Source organism: Mustela erminea, chromosome 2, assembly GCF_009829155.1.
Source record: "Mustela erminea isolate mMusErm1 chromosome 2, mMusErm1.Pri, whole genome shotgun sequence".
Classification (NCBI taxonomy): Eukaryota; Metazoa; Chordata; class Mammalia; order Carnivora; family Mustelidae; genus Mustela; species Mustela erminea.
This window is the reverse complement of record NC_045615.1, coordinates 161366768-161384643: the sequence shown is the minus strand read 5'-3', so window position 1 is coordinate 161384643 and position 17876 is coordinate 161366768. Positions and strand designations below refer to the sequence as shown.

General features: G+C 49.0%; 1 protein-coding gene across 2 annotated transcripts in view; it reads right to left on the bottom strand.

The window, feature by feature from the left end:
* Positions 1-17876, bottom strand: part of ANXA3 (annexin A3) — a 45821-nt gene that overhangs the window by 9510 nt on the left and 18435 nt on the right. For both annotated transcript variants that reach the window (XM_032334690.1, XM_032334691.1), the window contains exons 3-10: positions 17324-17411; positions 13121-13215; positions 10549-10662; positions 7299-7389; positions 4094-4173; positions 2384-2440; positions 1914-2007; positions 459-554 (exon numbers count right to left, since the gene is read on the bottom strand). In XM_032334690.1, the coding sequence (XP_032190581.1) occupies positions 459-554; positions 1914-2007; positions 2384-2440; positions 4094-4173; positions 7299-7389; positions 10549-10662; positions 13121-13215; positions 17324-17411 (715 nt within the window). The remainder of the gene's footprint in view (positions 1-458; positions 555-1913; positions 2008-2383; positions 2441-4093; positions 4174-7298; positions 7390-10548; positions 10663-13120; positions 13216-17323; positions 17412-17876) is intronic.

Below are 17876 nucleotides of genomic sequence, written 5' to 3'. Positions count from 1 at the left end.
TGGGTGGCTCAGTTGTTAAGCATCTGCCTTTGGCTCAGGTCATGATTCCGGGGTCCTGGAATTGGGCCCCGCATCCGGCATCCTGCCCAGCGGGAAGCCTGCTTCTCCCTCTCCTACTCCCCCTGCTTGTGTTCTCTGTCTCACTGTCTCTCTCTGTCAAGTAAATAAATAAAATCTTAAAAAAACAAAGAGAAATGTAATATTTTCATCTCTCCAAGAATTTACTAATCTAAGCACGGTGACAAAGTTTAAAGGCAAAGTAAAACCTAAAAAGATAACTTCTTCGTGCACCCATTTAACAACACGTGTGGAGCATATCGTGCGCCCTGGGGACTGGGCTAGGAGCTACGGGAGCCTAAGGTTGGATCAGTCTGGATTCCTACCAGAAAGGAGTGAAGCTTCATGTTGATTTAAAACAAGTGCGAAGTAACTCAGTTTATATGCACTGAAGAGCTTACCTATAGCCAGAAGCAGGTCTTCAAAATGCCCAGACAGCTCTCCTTTTATGCTGTCCTCAATGTCCTTCTGGCTAATGTTTCTGTATTCGTCAAATGCTAAAAAGCAGCACCACAAAAAAATATTTAAGGCATTCCTGCTGACCATACTTGAATACATTCCAGTTTTTTATTTGATATACAGCAAATCAAGTTAAGCATCAAACTCAAGAACTCCTTCTTTAAATCATCAAAGCCGGAAAATGGAAGTTTTGGTTCTTGTTTTTTTAAAATGATCTACAATAAAACCCAAACCTCACAGGCCATTTCCTTCAATCATCTTTCTCTCTCCTCCCTCTCCCCCTCCCCAGGTTGATGGAATTTAAAATAGCTTGAAAGGGTAAATTAAAAATTTAATTTAACCCAAAGGTGGGTCACTTGGAAATTCTAGAGCACTTGGGAAACAATAGTGTGGTCCTGGGTCAAGTATGTTTTATCTGCTTATGCAGATTTCTGTCTTCTGAGTAAACCCTTCCCTAGCGCAGCACGGCCAACTCATGCTTGCCAGAGGTAACGTCTCGATCAGTTTTTGTCCAAAAGCAAAACCTAGAGGCCACCCAGGACACAGGCATACTTTGTAAGCCAAGTAAATTTTTCCCTAAGAAATTCTGAAAAATCTTTGGAGAGAAATTGGGGATTGTTTGGTTTTTACTTTTCAAATAAAGGTACTTATAAAGCAACTATAATATACTATTACTAGTATTTTATAAAATAAGTGACATTTTGTGCCAAGATTAAGAACTCAGAACTAAAAAGTCACGGTAACAGCCTTGTGTCTCCTCATTTCCCCATGGACTCCGCATAAGCCTGGTCACGTGCTGTGGTTGCTCTCGACCGTGCCTGGAGGCCACAGCGGGACGCTCACGGCCGATGGAGTCCTGGGCTTCTGGGCGCTCTTGCTTCCAGAAGGTTCGGGAGATACAGGAGGGAGGAGGTGGCTCCTCAGTGGTCTCACGGACCAGCGGGTCTGACCCAAAGAACGATGCCGCCTTTCCCCCATTGACTGTCACATCCTTATCAACACTTGACGGACACGGCCGTGCCTGTTATTTCTGGAAAGTGGCTCACGAGGGAAGAGGTGTGTTGGAAGCCCTGCTTCAGGCTCCTCCACTCCACCGGCCCAGCCCTGTCCGCGCTCACCCCAGAGGGCTCCCCCGTGCCTTCCCCTGCTGCCCCCTCCCACCTGTTCCCGGTCAGTGTCCGGCTACTGTACTCGGCCTCCAGGAAAGAGAAGAGTTGGGTCAGTTCTCCCTTGGGCTGGAACACAGCTCCCATGTTTGCTCCTGAACTGCTTATATATATACACATAGAAGAGCCTTTGCAATGTTTAACTTCACTTCCCAGAATTTGGTATATTAAACCTCAAAACATTTGCAAATACAACACAAAGCGAAAAAGGGTTGTCCTGTGAGCACGTACTCCGTTTCAGTTGAGGAAAACTCCTCAAACACAGGATCTCGGTGAATTTGTCTTCCTCTGTGCCCCATCGGTTCTCCCCAGCGTTATAGAGCATCTACTGGACCGGAAGGAAGACAACACGGCATTACGGACACACTCTCCCTCTCAGTCTCTCTCTCTCCTGGCAGGGTCGGGGGAATGAGAAGAGCGGGCGGTTCACGGGGTTGGCGAGGTCAGGGACACAGCGACGAGCCTCTCGCTGTTAGCGGACTGGGATCTGAGAGTCGGGGAGGCTGGAGCCAGAAGAAGAAGAACCGGCACCGGGGGTGGGGGGTGGGGGTGGGGGGAGCTAGGGGTGGGCGATGTCCAGCCTTCAGGCTTCTCCTCCAGGTGGGACAGGAGAGGACGGCCTCCGTCGGTGCCACGCGAACGGAAGGGCGGCCGAGGGGGGGACCCGTTACCGGAGATGTCGCCTTCGCTCTACTACTGACCTGGGCGTCTTTCTTGGCCAGCAGCTCGTCCACTTTCAGACTTTCATCTCTTCTGCCCTGCACGGGGAAGATGAAGACCCTTTTAACGCCGGGAGAGTCTAACCCTCGGTATTCTGGTCAGCAGGGCATCTTAGAGGCTCTTCTCCGGGGCGGCCACGCCGCACAGAGGAGTCAGGCACTCGGCTCCTGTTCTCGCTCTGCTGCTCCCTGGCCCTGGAATTTGTACCAATCACACCATTTTCTGAGCCTTAGTCTCTTCCTCTGAAAACTCAATGATCTTTTTTTTTTTTTTTAAAGATTTTATTTTTTTGACAGAGAGAGATCACAAGTAGGCACAGAGAGAGAGAGAGAGAGAGAGAGAGACAGAGAGGAGGAAGCAGGCTCCCCGCCGAGCAGAGAGCCCGATGCGGGACTCAATCCCAGAACTCCGAGATCATGACCCGAGCTGAAGGCAGAGGCCCAACCCATTGAGCCACCCTGAAAACTCAAAGATCTTAAAGGGATGAAAAGATAAGCCACGGAATGAGAAAAAATATTTGCAAACAAATATCTAATGCCATACTTATATCCAAAATATATAAAGAGCTTCTCATACTCACTTAAAGCAATGAAAACCTAATTAAAAATACGCAAAAGATCCACACGGATTCAGAAAGTACACGAAAAGATGCTCAATGTCCTATGTCATTAGGGAACTAAATATTAAAAAGATGGGGTCTGCAAGCCCAAATCTGTGAGGCGTTGCGCGAACATATGCTCCCAGAGGTCTCTGAGCAGGACGGCACACCCATTTGCACAAATGCACGAGCACACAACAGCCAGAAGGCAGTGAGCAGTATGGCTTCGGGGCATGTGTTTCGAGTCCAAAAAACCGGGATTCCCAGGCTTCTGCTCTGACTATAGCTTTATTTGGACAAGCTACATTCAGCCATAAAAACTTTGCTTTTGGGGCACCTGGGTGGCTCAGTGGGTTAAAGCCTCTGCCTTCGGCTCAGGTTGTGATCCCAGGGTCCCGGGATCGAGTCCCACATCGGGCTCTCTGCTCAGCAGACCCCATCTTTAAAGTTTTCACCATTTGAAGTAACTGCAACCATCACAAGGACACAGTGTTTCCTACAGGACCGTGGCTCACTGGGACAACTACTGTTTCCAGCCCAGGCTGAGGCCAGTGTCGGGATTTTCTCACACATCTGGAGCTGTGTACATTGGCTGAAAGATGCCAGCGGGATAGGGCTGAGATCACTTCCTCCCTCACACACACCGGTGGTGGCACCTCACACTTGACCTTGCCACCTGTACTATGAAGTCCTGAACCTCCACAGAAGAGAAAGCCCGGTGTGGCCTCATCCAGTTCTACACTGACCCATGGTTTAGCAACTCTTCCAAAGGGGCAGAGAGAAATTTGCAGCAAATCATTTTTCTGTTTGTTTTTATTTGTGCAAGCTTTTTTTTTTTTTTTTTAAATCTGGGGACTGATATACCCATCTCTGAAGATAATTTTTCTGTATCAAGCGTCTGACTTAATTTAAATGCCGACAAGAGGAAAATGTATTCTCTGGAGTCCAGAAATGAAAATGTAAAATGAACAAATTATTTCACGAGGAAAACTGCAGCCTCCTTGTCTCCGTTTGGTTATTTTTAAACTCCCTAAAAATGATTCTTGAGCATGCAGCTTACCGGGCGGCTAAGCAATAGAAAATAAAAACTTACATCTGCCAAAGTCAACAGAGCTTTCCGGAAATCACCAGAGGTTTCAGAACTAATGTCGTCTCCAAGACTCTTCTTATATACTGAAACCAAATAAGAATATAGCAGGTCTTGACAAAGTGAAAAAACATTATTACAAAACAGAGAAAAGCTTAAATGTCAACAATGGCAAGGAAGGAGTAGGTGAGAAAATAAATCCTGCCTCTTTTTTCTAACTTCCTGGTGCTCTTCTGATAGGGATACTCTCTTCTCGTAACTGTTACATAGTGTGTGTTGTGGCAGATACAGAAGAACAGAAAGAATTGCCATGAAAAAGCCACGGCGGGGTGGGGGGGCAAGGCGCTAGTTTGTCTTCTGATCACCATTTCATTCTTCCACCATAAGAGAACACGGTCCTTGAGCAAGATGTGCACCCCACAACCAAAAGACCGCATTCTCGGCTTGCCTCTTAGTTTAGTACCGTAGGCACAGCTCTCCGATGAGTTCTTGGTAATGAAATGGAGGGAAACCTATGTGACATCGCTGGGAAATCTCCTTAAGGTGGCCCATGCCTTCCTCCATCCTCCTGCATGGTGTGTAGACTGATGCCTGGAGCCCAGGCAACCACTTTGGGACCATGAGGAGAAGGACTACATCTTAGCGATAGCATGGGCAGAAGCAAGAAGGGGCCTGGGTTCCCGAAGGTGCTGAGGAGTTTCCATACCAATCCTAGAACTGCCTGTCTCCGACTTCTTCTGTGTGTGCGAGAAAGACATTTTTATGTCACCCGAGCCACCGTCTGTTTTATCAAGCCTAACCTTAACTGTGATGTATATGGTAGACTGTATTCTGCGATACCTCTCAAAAGTGAGAAAGCTGCCTAAAAAACAGGTGCTGTTTCCCGTGACAAACACCGATTGTTGTGTTCACATATTTGGGGGCTGACCAGTGGTGGCCCCTCTTGCAGAGCCTGTGCTGTGCAGCCTCTACTGATTTTATTTTTATTTATTTTTATTTTTAAAGATTTTATTTATTTATTTGAGAGAGAGAGCATGAGGAGGGGGAGGGTCAGAGGGAGCAGCAGACTCCCTGCCAAGCAGGGAACCTGATGCGCGGCTCTGTCCCAGGACTCCAGGATCATGACCTGAGCCGAAGGCAGTCACTTAACCAACTTGGGCATCCAGACCGAAGGCATCCCACGTGGGACCCAGGCATCCCACGTCTACTGATTTTAAAACCATTTTCTGCTCCATTCAAGAGCTGGTGACTCACAGGCAGCTGACGTCACGTGACTATTCGACCTCTCCTGTGTCCTTCTGGAGAACTCTGTGGTCCTACAAATGTTTCTGCCCTTTTAAATCAACAAGAGATGCTTATAGAGGGGATATGAGATTATCTAATAGCAGGAACTCTGTGGAGATAGGAACTCTTCTAGCATGATTTTAGTCTTTTTATAACACACCGACATAGAAACCGTGCTCCTTTGGTTCTCAGAGAGGGTTCCAGGCGGCTGGAGCACAGTACAGAATTCAGGCTGGTCTTTGCCCTGGTTCCTGGGAAGCAGCCTCTAAATCCTTCAAATTTCCCCAATAATAGGAATGTCTTTGCTATTTGTGGCAGGTCCCGCAAACCACACCTGAGTTTATGCCAGCAAGATGACTCGGGGTGGTGGCTGGTGTCCCCAGAAAGGCCAACCCTGTCATTGGAAGGGTCGGGGCTCTGAGCCACACGGTATCAGCCTGACCTCAGGGAAAGGAAGAGGCTGGAGATGGAGCACAGTCGTGTGGCCAGTGATGCCGTCAGCCATGCAAGTGCAACGATCCTCGATAAAAACGATACCAACGGTCAACGAGTTTTCCTGGTTGGCAACTAAGTGTCGATGCGCTGGAAGGAGACGGCGTGAGGGCCAGGAGCTCTGCGTTTGGGATGCTCGCAGACCTCTCTGCTACGCGTCCTCATGTGACTGGTCCTGATTTCTGTTCCTTACAGTGAAACAGTAATTGTCAGTGCGGCTGACCCTTGAACACTGCGGGTGGGAGCTGCACATGCTGCCTATACGTGGGTTTTTTCAATAAATGGGGCACAATTTCATAAATGTATTTTCTCTTCTTTTTGATTTTCTTAGAAACTTCTTTTTGTCTCCAGCTTAGTTTATTGTGAGAACATAGCATATAACTCATCCAAGATGCAAATTCTGTGTCAATCTACTGTTTCTGTTACCAGTAAAGCTTCCGGTCGACAGCAGGCCATTAGTACTTAAGCTAGCAGAGGGTCAGAAGTTATATATGTATTTTGAGGGGCGCCTGGGTCGTTCAGTCAGTTAAGCGGCTACCTTTGGCTCAGGTCACAATCCCAGGGTCTTGGGATCAAGTTCTGCTTTGGGCTTCCTGCCCAGTAGGGAGCCTGTGTCCCCTCTGCCTGCTGCTCCCCCTGCTTGTGCTCTCTCTCTGACAAATCAATAAATAAAATCGTTAAAAAAAAAAAGTTATACACGTATTTTGAACTATACAGAGGGTCAGCCCCCCCAACCCTCCTGTGGTTCACGGGCCAACTGGGTAGTGTTTTCTCGAGTTCCGTGAGTCGTGCTAGTGAGCTCTTGACCGAGGGAGTGGTGAGAAGCCCCGGTCTCGAAGCTCTTCGGGCAGAAGGGTGCATGGCCTGGGGCTGCTGACCCAGGGCCGCGTCTGCGGGGAGGGCCGCCCGCTGGGGACTGCGCTGTAACCGGCGTCGCCGGCCTACCCTGGGGGTCAGCGCCGGAGTCACACTGCAGGGACTGTCTCCTTTTCACACAGCGAACAGACTACGAGGACAGGAGCTGATTTCACTGATGCACATGCTCAACACATGCTCTCCGCCGCCATCTCACGTTCCACGCCCCAATCACGAGGCCAATCTATTAATATAGAATGATTTGAATCTCTGGCAACTACTTTCTGGTGAAAATAGTTGATTCAATGAGGCAGGGGCTGCTGAGAGCAAAATCCACCAGAGCTGAAATGCGTTACGTGGGAAGTGTCAACGGCACGGGGATGCCGCAGTTCCTAGCTCAGACCTTGTTCCCAGATTCTCTGAAGAGCCACAGACCTTGGCCCGTTCTGGGGGTATCCTACTTTTTACACCCTGCCCGACCGAAATGCCTTGTGAAGGAGAGCTCGGTAGGTTTCTGGGGAGAGCCGCGGGGGCTCCTCGGTGTGCAGACCGGGGTCAAATAAGCAGATCGCTCGCGCACCTGTGTAGTAGGCTTGTGAGACCTCCTTCAGCTGCCTGCTCGTTCTGGTGGTGAGGATTTCAATCAGCGCGCACTCACTGGTGCCAGCGCCCTGAAAAGGAAAAGGAAATCTATTTTTAGAATACTTGAAAAGCTTAATGCCATGCATTTCAGGCTTAGTATCTTGTTTTATGCGCACAAAAAAGACATTTTTGTAAATCAGCATAAGGTGGTATATTGCTCTAAAGCAGTTTTCTTGTTTTTTCATATATTTTAGTATGAAAATAAGACAGATCATCTAAACTGACATCAAAATGTCCAAGAAAATTTCCCACTCTAGTGTAAAAATCAACTGAAGAACTGTAGGAAGAAACGGTGTAAGGGAAAAGCCCACATTATTAAAGATCAGAAATGAGTTATCGACCACGCCACTGTGTTCTGAGAGGGCCCTGCGGTTCTCTTGAATGAGTTCATCCTTCTGCTAATGCACTAGGTCAGCAGGTATCATCTTCATCCAGGAAGATTTTTTAAGCCTTAATAATGTAAGTCATGGGCCTAGTTGGTTTGGGGACCAGGTACCCTGAGTCTTGGTTATACTGAGGTCACTGAGCGTGCAGTGACTCCAAGAAAGGCCTTTTCCACTAGGACTTGATCAAATAAGGTCAGTGCAGCTTATGAACTAAAGCTGAATTCTGTCCCTTTGGGGCGGAGGTTCCAAGTTGCCCTCAGCATGTCTCCTTTTTAATTAACTAACTAATTAACTTAAAGACAGACTAATTTTTAGATCAGTGTTCGGTTCCCAGCAAAACTGAGCAGACCTCATGTCTTGTACTTCCCTTGCCTTAGTAATAGAACCTCCGATTTCTAACTGAGCACACAGCTACCCAAATAGATACTCTGTTACTCAGCTTCCCGTGGAACTAAGTTTATTCATGTAATAAATTATGACCCATAGAACACATATCAAGTACCACGTACGGTTTCCGAGAGTCCGTAAGGAGAGGAAATGAACCCTCCTTGGTCTCATGACTGTCTTTTTGCCTGACGGGATAAAGATGTGACGCCTGGGTGCCGAGCCCCGTCCCGAGCCAACAAGCAGAACGGACAGGCTGAGGATGGTGAAGCCCCAAGACGGAAGGAACCAGAGTCCTTGACAAGGGCTGTGCCGTGACACCCAGCGCCACACTGCCTGCTTTGGATTTCTTTTGCACAAAAGGGAGATTTTTCTAATCCTTGTTGGTGAAGCGAATCCTCATGATGCCACCAGCTAAGCTGTCCCCCATGGGGCGGCCGGGGAAATGCATGGCTCGGAGACTCTGCTGCAGATCCCGCGGGTAGCCCCAGTCGCCCGAGCTTCAGATGCGCCCCGCAGCTGACAAAGAGGCCACGCTCCCTCCACGCTGCTCTCAGCGAGTGGCCGGACAGGGGACAGGGAGGGCGTCCTGGGGCTGGGCCGCTTCTGCCCAGGGCGGGACTTCTCCAAAGGGCAGGAGCTCAGGCGCTCCCCGCCGGCCTGCCGCGGCCTTCCCAGGGCTGCCTGGAGACGAAAGCTCGTTCCGTCCGAGCCGACTGCCCCCCCTTCCACATGTGACGGACCCGAACCGCCATGAGCTTCACCCAATTCACCCGACCCGCCCTGCTCTGTCTCCTTTCTATCCCTCGTGAGCCTCCCCCAGGAACTCTCCGGTGCGTCTCACTCCGTCCTGCCTTCTTGGGGGCTCATGCGTCCTCCACGGAAGAGACAGTCTCTCCCGACTCGGAGAAGGAGGCAGAAGACAGCTCAGACCTCGGCCCTAGACTCCTTCCTTCCCGTCAACACATGTCAACCTACTGCGTTTCAGATTCTCCTCCTGGAACAGGAGATACGACCAAGACTGATGAACGTCCCTGCCATGACGGAGTTTTGCCTCTTAACTGGATGGACAAACAGATGATCAACAAATACACCCCCCGGGGTAATTTTAGATGGTGACAGGTGTAACTAAGAATATAAAACTGAGTGAGCTGCTAGAAGATACACGGAGGGAAAACGTTCCAGATGGAAAAACCATCACGTATAAGACCTGAAGGTGGAATAAACTTAGAATGTTCAAGCAGCACAGAGGAGGCCAGTGTAGCCGCGCACGGAGTCGGGGGGTGGGGAGGAGAGGGTGTGGTGTGGTGGGCGCTTTATGGAACCTCATGGACTCGGCCGGGCTACAGTCCTCGGTTCCTCACACTCAAACCTGGGTGCTGCTGGGAAGGTATTTTGTGGGCATCACTACAGTCTTTAAGCAAGGGAGATCATCTTAGATAGCTTAGGTGGGCCCGGTTTAGTCAGTGAAAGGCCTCAAGAGCAGCCCTGAGGCTTCTCTGAAGAAGAAGAAATCCCACCTGTGGGCCGCAGCTCTCGCTTTGCTACGAGTCCCCCACGCCCCTTCCTAGTAGCCCCTACAGACTCCGGGTTTGCCTCGTCAGATCCTTAATTATGTAACCCACCCTCGCAGGAAACCTTGCCGCCTAAGTCCCCGCCGGCTGCTTCGGCGTCTCTGGGAAACCCTGCCTGACACAGACAGAATCTTTAAAAATTCACGGAGCCAGGAAGGAGCCAGACTGACGGGTGATGAAGGTCATGGAAAGAAGCTGGGACTTGGCGCTTTCAAGACCCCTGGAGATGTAGGCTGTGAACAGCATAGCTCGAAAAATAACTCCATAAACATAGTCCTGGCTCTTCTGTGGTCAGGGGATTCCGGGTGGGCAGACGCAGACGCAGGGACCGGCCGGGAAGGTGCCGGTGGGGCCAGTCAGGAGCCGCTGCTGGTGGAGCCGGAAAGGCAGCGGGGGGTTCCGAGAGACGCGCACACATCTGCACAGACAGACTCGCACACAGATCTGGGGACAGAGCACACGGACTTGCTGACAGATTCTGGGAGCTATGAAGAGTGAGGGAGCGCAAGGGATCAAAGATGATCCTGGTTTCTGACCTAAGCAGGGGGGTTGATGGTGGCACCATTTACTCTCAATGACAACAAAGTGGAGGATTTGACTCTGTGGGTGAAAAGCCGCAGAAATGAAATTAGGATACGACGATCCTTTCAGCCCAGGAACACGTGGGCTCCAGGTTGCGCAGCCCTTCCCCGCTTCGGGACTGTTCTTCCTCTTGGACAGCATCAAAGCGACACGCAGATTTACCCTATTCATACCCACGTCTCACGTGCGCACCGGACGGAAGTCCCTGTTCTTGATGACACAGTCAAATCTCGGGCAGAAACGGCTCCTACCGGGCTCGTACCTTCATGGATTTCTTCAGCTGCTTCGCATCAAACACAGCCGGAGGAGTCACGAGGGCCACCATGAGCTGCCTGAAGTGGCCGGAGAGATCGCCCTTCAAGTCGTCTTTCAGTTCCTACAATAAAAACCCACCGAGGAAAGCATGAAATACTTTTGCTTTCTCTTTCTACAAAGTCAGGTCATGAAAGATACGCGAATGCACCAATGCAGACAAAACCTGCCCATCCACGGGAATGAACCGAAGTGGCGAACTATTCCCATGGACAGCAGTCTGCGCTCCGTGACTGCTGCCAAGACGTCTGTCTTACGGGGTTTCTGACGGAAAGCCAGTGGCGGGACTTTCGTAAGCGCCACAGACAGGGACTGTGCATCAAAAATGCATTTCCTCGGCCCCAGGCGCTCTCAGTATCTGGCTTGCGGTGGGGGAAGAAGACCAGGAAGGGGCCCTACCATTCACCCCGGCTTCACGAGTAGCTGCTTCTCAGTGACTGCCAGAGAGCCCTGGGGACAAAAGGGAAGGAGAGGACACTCAGAGGTCGCCTGCCTCTGCTGGGACTGTGCAGCCACGAGGCAGCAAAGCGGCTTTCTGGCAACACCAGCAGGGGAAACCCTAAAGGTAATGGGGCCGGCGTTCTGAGTGTCCTCTGGGCCTGTTTTCCCACATAGGTACAGCCCATCTCCTCCTCTTGAAGGCAGGTTAGATGGTTTTTATTTTCAATATTTAAAGGATGTTAGTGGATTATTGTGTTTCTTGCTTTTCATTATTTTCAGCTGAGACAGAGGCGGGGGCCTCCCAGACCACGGGGACAACGCGGACACGTACCAACACCCACCGGCCACCAGGGGGACCCAGTGAGGCGGCGGAGGAAACCTGGTTGGAGCCCAAGCGTTCCTAATTCTGCGGCCACCGCAATTGCCACCGGCTGTTTCCTCTCTAAATGCTGAACTCTTGCTACCACCTGCCCTCAGCCCACTCTCGATTCACCTGTTCTCAATCCTTCTCACTGTGAGAAACGCGCCCCCTTCCTCCGTATTCAGAAAATCCTGACAGGCCAACGGATGGTTCATGTTCCTACACGTGAGTGTCTGGCCTCGTGGAGACGCTGGCAATTAATTTAATTTGACAGGTGTTTCCTGGGCTCCTGCTGTGTGCTCGGCATTTAAAGGCGAGTTGGACACAGTGCGCACTCCTAGCACACTCCTAGGGCACTCCTTCGAAAGCCAGAAATATTCAAAGATAAAATTTCAATATAATATGTTAAGTATCTGGTAAAGTGTGAAGGTTAAGCATGAAGAGGGGTGTTTCTTAAGGGGTTCTGGGAGCTCGGAGGACACAGTCAGAGGTGACGCCTGAGTCGCCCCTGGAGGGTCTCTACACCTCGGCTCTCACCTGATCTCAACAGCCTGACTGCCCTGTTACCACACTTTCCCTCCCTGGTTTGTGAGCCACAGAAGCTAAAATAAATTTAAAAATATATAAATTAGCCTTATAGTATTCCCTTGCTTACAGACTTGCAATGATTCTCTTTTGTTCTTAGAATAAAACCCAAACTGTGTACCAGGACCACAAAGCCCAGCGCACTCTAGCCCCCTCCAGCCCCATCTTGCCCACCCGCTCCCCGTAGGCGCCACACTCCCGCTGTATGGAAAGTCTTTTCGCTTCTTAAATGGTCCCAGTTCGTTTGTGACTCAGGGCTTTTGCACGTGTTATAACTTCTGTCTGAAATGCTCTTCCCCGGAACAAGTAGCGCAGAAGCCTTGGTATGGTTTAGCTGTAGTTGAGAATAATCCTGGTAAGCCTTCCCCACCCTACTCCAAGGAGCCATTCCGCAGCCGCTCTCTGCCGTATCTTCCCGTTTGGATTCTTGCAGAACACTTACCGATATCTGAATTTATTTACTTCTTATCTTCCTAATAAAATGGTAGCCCCATGATAAAAAAGAAGGGTCTGATTTTTAGACCAGTGAATCTCCAATGTCTAGGTCGTCTCCTGACACATAGTTTATTACTGAACACACACCATGTGGAACAAAACACAAATGTCCTTGTACGTTCCTGCACAGTAAGCTTTTGTGGGCTGAGTGAATTAAATCCATAGTTACAAAGATATTTTAGAGTTGGAAGAGAAATTAAAGATGATCTAAGACAAGACCTATCAGATAACGGGTCAGATAACACTTGGCGGGTGTGTCACCTCGGACGTGGAAACCTCTTCAGCAGCATCCCTGAACTCCACCCACCGGGTTCCCTCCAGGTGTGATCATGAAAATGTCTCAAGGCATTGCCAGGTATCCTTTGGGGAGCAGAATCACTCCAGGTTTAAAGCCGCCGGTCTTAGGCCACCCTCCTTATCCAACAGGTGAAAAAATTAGGGCCCAGAAAGATCAAATAACATGATCAAGGCCATTCAGCCTGTTACGGGCCAGCTAGGACTCGCACGCCGGGCTCTGACCGGGTACACGCAGTACTTCCTGTTCCACTTGGCCCGAAACAAAAGATCTCTGGTGCAGTCACGTGGGAGCATCCCTGGTCCCCAGTGCTCAGCTCTTTGCCGGCTGTCCTGTCAATCATACCTTTCCATACGCCGCTTGGTATTCCCGCACAATCAGCTGCCGCTGTGCATTCGTCCTTTCTGTCAGAATGTTGATGAGTGCTTTCTCGTCGGTTCCTAAATGAAACGAAAACAATTTCACTCGCCATCAACCCAAGGATGCTTAATATCTGTCGTGAACAAAAGAAAAATGATTAATGGCTTGAAACAAATGCAGAGAGGAAAGCATTCTGATTTTTAATTTCCACGTTCTTACCAGGTTGGAATATTTATTTCTCCGCCAGCTTTTGGAAAAGCAAAGTAATTTTGGAGAGTTTGGTCGGCTGGGGGGAGCGATCATGGTCCACATACCCTCTCTGTACGTCAGACAGGGCAGCCGTGCAAGCCACGCGCCGCTTCTGAGCTGGGCGCTCTCACCGTGATGAGGTCAGTTACTGTCTCACCGCCTGCGTTCTCTCCTTGCTCCATACTTGACACCAATTTCTTTTTTCTCTAGAAAAAAGGAACTGACGTGTTCTGAGAACCTGCTGTATTCTAGGCCCCTTTTAGTCACTGTCATAGTTAATAGTCACAAAAACTCTGGGCAGTGGGTATGAGGAAGTTGTTCCAAAGATGAAAACACTCCTAATTAGAAAGGTCATGTCACGTGCCCAAGTCATGCCGCTTTTAAGTGGTGTCGCAAGAATGGGAACCCAAATCTCTGACCCCAAACATTTGTTTCCCCCTCTGACCCGGCTCTCCTTCAGGCATCCCAGACCCGTGTACTTTGGCGCCGGCTGGCGGTATCGGTCGGATGCTGGCCTGCTGGAGGACGCCCTCGAGGTCACAGTTTTCTTGGGGATTCCAGTAGGAAGCTAGTGAGGGAAGCTGTGTCTGCCTCCTTTGCAGGAGAGCACTTGCCCTGGGCTGGGAGTGTGAGCTGGCGTGTGCCTGGGGCTTGCACGATTAGAATGGCACAGAAGATCGGCGGGAACTCCAGGCTCAAGTTCTCGGTGTTGAGGTGACCCCCCCACACGGCTACACGGGCCAGTGGCCCTGGTACATGCTCTACAGCAGGGATGGGGCAAAACAAACGGTGTCCTTGGTTAGCTGCTGGGCCTCCATGAAAGGTCCTGCCGCCCACCCCCCGTAACGCTGGTCTTGCATTCTTTCATAGTGTTAAGTAAGCACAGAGCTAGATCAGAGCCTAGCTGTGTCCCATGAGTCCGATGGTCAGTTTGAACCTCTAATGGCATCTGAGTTGGCACACGACTGAGCACAGCCAAGTGCACAAGTATCTCATAATCGGATGCTCCGGGTCGAATTTATTCTCTTTCTTCTCTCCCTCGACGCTCATTCCATGTTCGCTCATCCGTGACATCACTACGGATGGAGTCATCCAACCAAACCCTGGCAGTCATCCTACACTCCCTTCTTTTCTTCACCCCTACATTGTAGCGACCATCTGCATCTCTCAAATTTGTCCTCTCCTCTGCCCCTGTGCACACATCACTGGTGCACACACATCAGCCTCCTGATTTGGCTCCCTTACAATTCATAGGGTACATGATTGCCTCGGTAAGTTCTTTAAAATGTGCCTGAGCATGTCCGTCCCTTGGGTGAAACCCTAATGGTCTAGCTCCTGCTCAGGTCTCTGTTCTCATTTTCTACCCTTTCTCGGCATCTCTATGCCATATGCCCCTAGACTCCAGATCTAACCCCGCCCAGACTCCAGACGTAACCACCCCCCCACCAATGGCTGTGTGAAGCTTGTATACGAGGAGGTGCTTCCTCTCTTTGTTTCTCACACACTTAGGACCAGAAGCTAAAACAAGCTGTCTCGTGGTTTCAGAGACGGGCTCTCACACATCCCTAATGCAAATACAATGATGACACCTGGTTCTGGACCTAGAACACATCAGTTTTGGTCCTCACAAGCATCTCGGAGTAGGTCTGCAACCCCAAATGCAAAAATGCATGAAGAAACATAACACTAAGAAAAAAAAGACAAACAGGGGTGCCTGGGTGGCTCAGTGGGTTAAGCCTCTGCCTGAGGCTCAGGTCATGATCTCAGGGTCCTGGGATCGAGCCCCACATCGGGCTCTCTGCTCAGCGGGGGAGCCTGCTTCCCCTTCTCTCTCTCTGCCTGCCTCTCTGCCTGCTTGTGATCTCTGTCAAATAAATAAATAACATCTTTTTTTTAAAAAAAAAAAAGAAAAAGAGACAAGCATTAGAATGGAAGACTATTATTCCATTCGATTTGACATCAACCTCTCATGGAGTAATCACTCAACACGGAGCATAAATGGGGAAGGCATAGAGATAAATGAAGAAATAATTGCCATTTAAAAGCAGAAAAAAAGAAAAAAGAAACCCAAATGACAGAAACGAGATAATATTACACTGATATAAAAAACCCGAGGAGGATATTTCATGGAACTTGACAGACTGACCCTAATATTCGGGTATGGGGGGAAGAGGAAGTGGTCCAAAGGGCCAAGAGAAGCTCTTGTCTTACTCAACACTAATTATAAAATTCGAGTAGTCCTTATGACAGGGTGATACGGAGACAGGGACGGACAAACAGACCAATGGAGCGTAAGAGAAAGCAGAGACAGAGAGACGTAGAAGACGAAAGTGGCCTTACCACTCAGTGTGCAAAGGGGGTGTTCTTCAGTAAATTGTGCTGGGACTGTCAACTAGCCACGTGAGATAAAAACAAAATTAGGTGCCTTTAAATAAACTACACAAACATTAATTCCAGGTAGATGGAAAATCCCAAAGTGAAAAATAGGACTGTAAAACTCTGGGAAGAAAATACAGGAGAATATCTTTATGAGCTCATTATAGAAAAAGGCACATGGGAAAAATTCTGGTAAACTTGATTTCCCTGCTATTCAAGATTTCTAGGCAATAGAAGTTACTAGAACCGATGTTAAAAGAAAACGACAGAGTAGGAGATGATATTTTCATGGACTGTAACATTTTTTTACTCTGTATCCAGAATTTATAAAAAACACAATCTTGCCAATCATGAAGAAGACAGTCCAACTGACAAATGGATAAAGATAAGAAGACATAATTCGTAGAAGCAGCAGATGATCCCGAAAGGAGACTCAGCCGTGTCAGTCCTGGGGGAGGGGAGGAAAGAGGAAGCAAACACACATACAAGATGAGATACAATTCTAGACCCACTCAGTGGGGAAACCAGAAGAGTCTGACTTTAGCGAGTGCCGGGGAGAATGCGGAGCGAGAGAAAGTCTCCCGTACTGCTGGCAGGAATGCTCATTTGCATATTCATTTTAGAAAGCAGTTTGGCAAAATGTCTAGTTCATTTGAAGATGAACATCTTCAACCTCGAATTCCATTTGCTATACGAGAAATGGAAGCAAATGTGCACAAGAGGTAAGCAGGGATACGCAACGCAGCAGTTTATACTGGAAGAGAAAAGAATTGTAGGCAACTTAAATGTCCCATCAATACCCCATGTTACAATATAATGATTCAATAGACACTATGCAAGTCGTGTTAATGAACTAGAGCTGAACATACCAACACGGGTAATTCTCAAAGACAACATGTTAAGGGATACAAGAAGTTGCTGAAGAGTGTACCTGCAACACACGGTATCATCCCAGTTTACACGGCTTGAGGCCATGCAAAACTCTACGCGCGTGCATATGTAGTTAGGGAATTAAAAGTTTCACGGGAATAAACTCTACTCTAGGATGGTGTTTTATCTCTAGAAAATGGGGTGGGAAAGAGATCCAGGAAGAATCAGCAGGAACGGTATCTGTAACGATTTATTATGATGATCACAGTTTTTGGTAGCAGTGATGGATATGTATTGTTTTACAGCAAGTAAATATGGTAAATATTAAGATTTAGTAGAACTGGGCACCCTATGCACTTTTTTCTCACTATTTCAAAATTTTTTATTTTTGGAGGCGGGGGCAGAGGGAGAGAAAAAGAGAAAATCTGAAATGGGCTCCACACCCAGCATGGAGCCTAATGCCAAGCTTGATCTCACGACCCCAAGATCATGACCTGAGCTGAAATCAAGAGTCAGAGGCTTCACCGACTTGGGCCACCCAGGCACCCCATTATTCCACAAGTTTTAAAAAGTCCCTTACGATTTCGCTGGTTGAGTAACCCAAGTTGGGCAAACTGAACCAATGCAATTTTTAAATTGTAACTTTCCTGATTTGCTTCAAGGTGACGAGAACAACCGCAGAGTCGAGCTTACCGATTCCTCTGATCGCCTTCCGAATCGCTTCTGCATCCACGGACGGGCTGAAGCCCGGGTAATCGCGGATCGTCCCTCGGTGTCCCACCTGGAAGGAAATGTCTGAAAGTGCCACTAGCTCAGAATGACGTCTTTGTTCGCATAACAAGCATATGTGCCTGCGCGTTAGAAGCATAACGAACCTATAATTCGCAAGACCATCCTCTCCCTGCAGGAGGGGTTCACCAGGCTCTGCCCCCAGACGTGAGAAATATGACGTCGGACGTGTGTGCAGAAAGGGCTCTCTCTTCTCCCCTGCTGTGTAACAGGTTGGAACTACAAAACATTTATTCTCTAGAGGAATACACTGTGCTAATCCCAGTGACTCCAAAGAATATTTGCTTTATTTTATCTTATTTTATAGACTTATTTGAGAGAGAGAGAGCGGGCGCACAAGTAGGGGAGCAGCAGGCAGAGGGGAAGCAGGCTTCGTGCTGAGCAGGGGGCCCAACGCGGGACTCCATCCCAGGACCCTGGACCACGACCTGAGTCGAAGGCAGATGCTTAACCGACC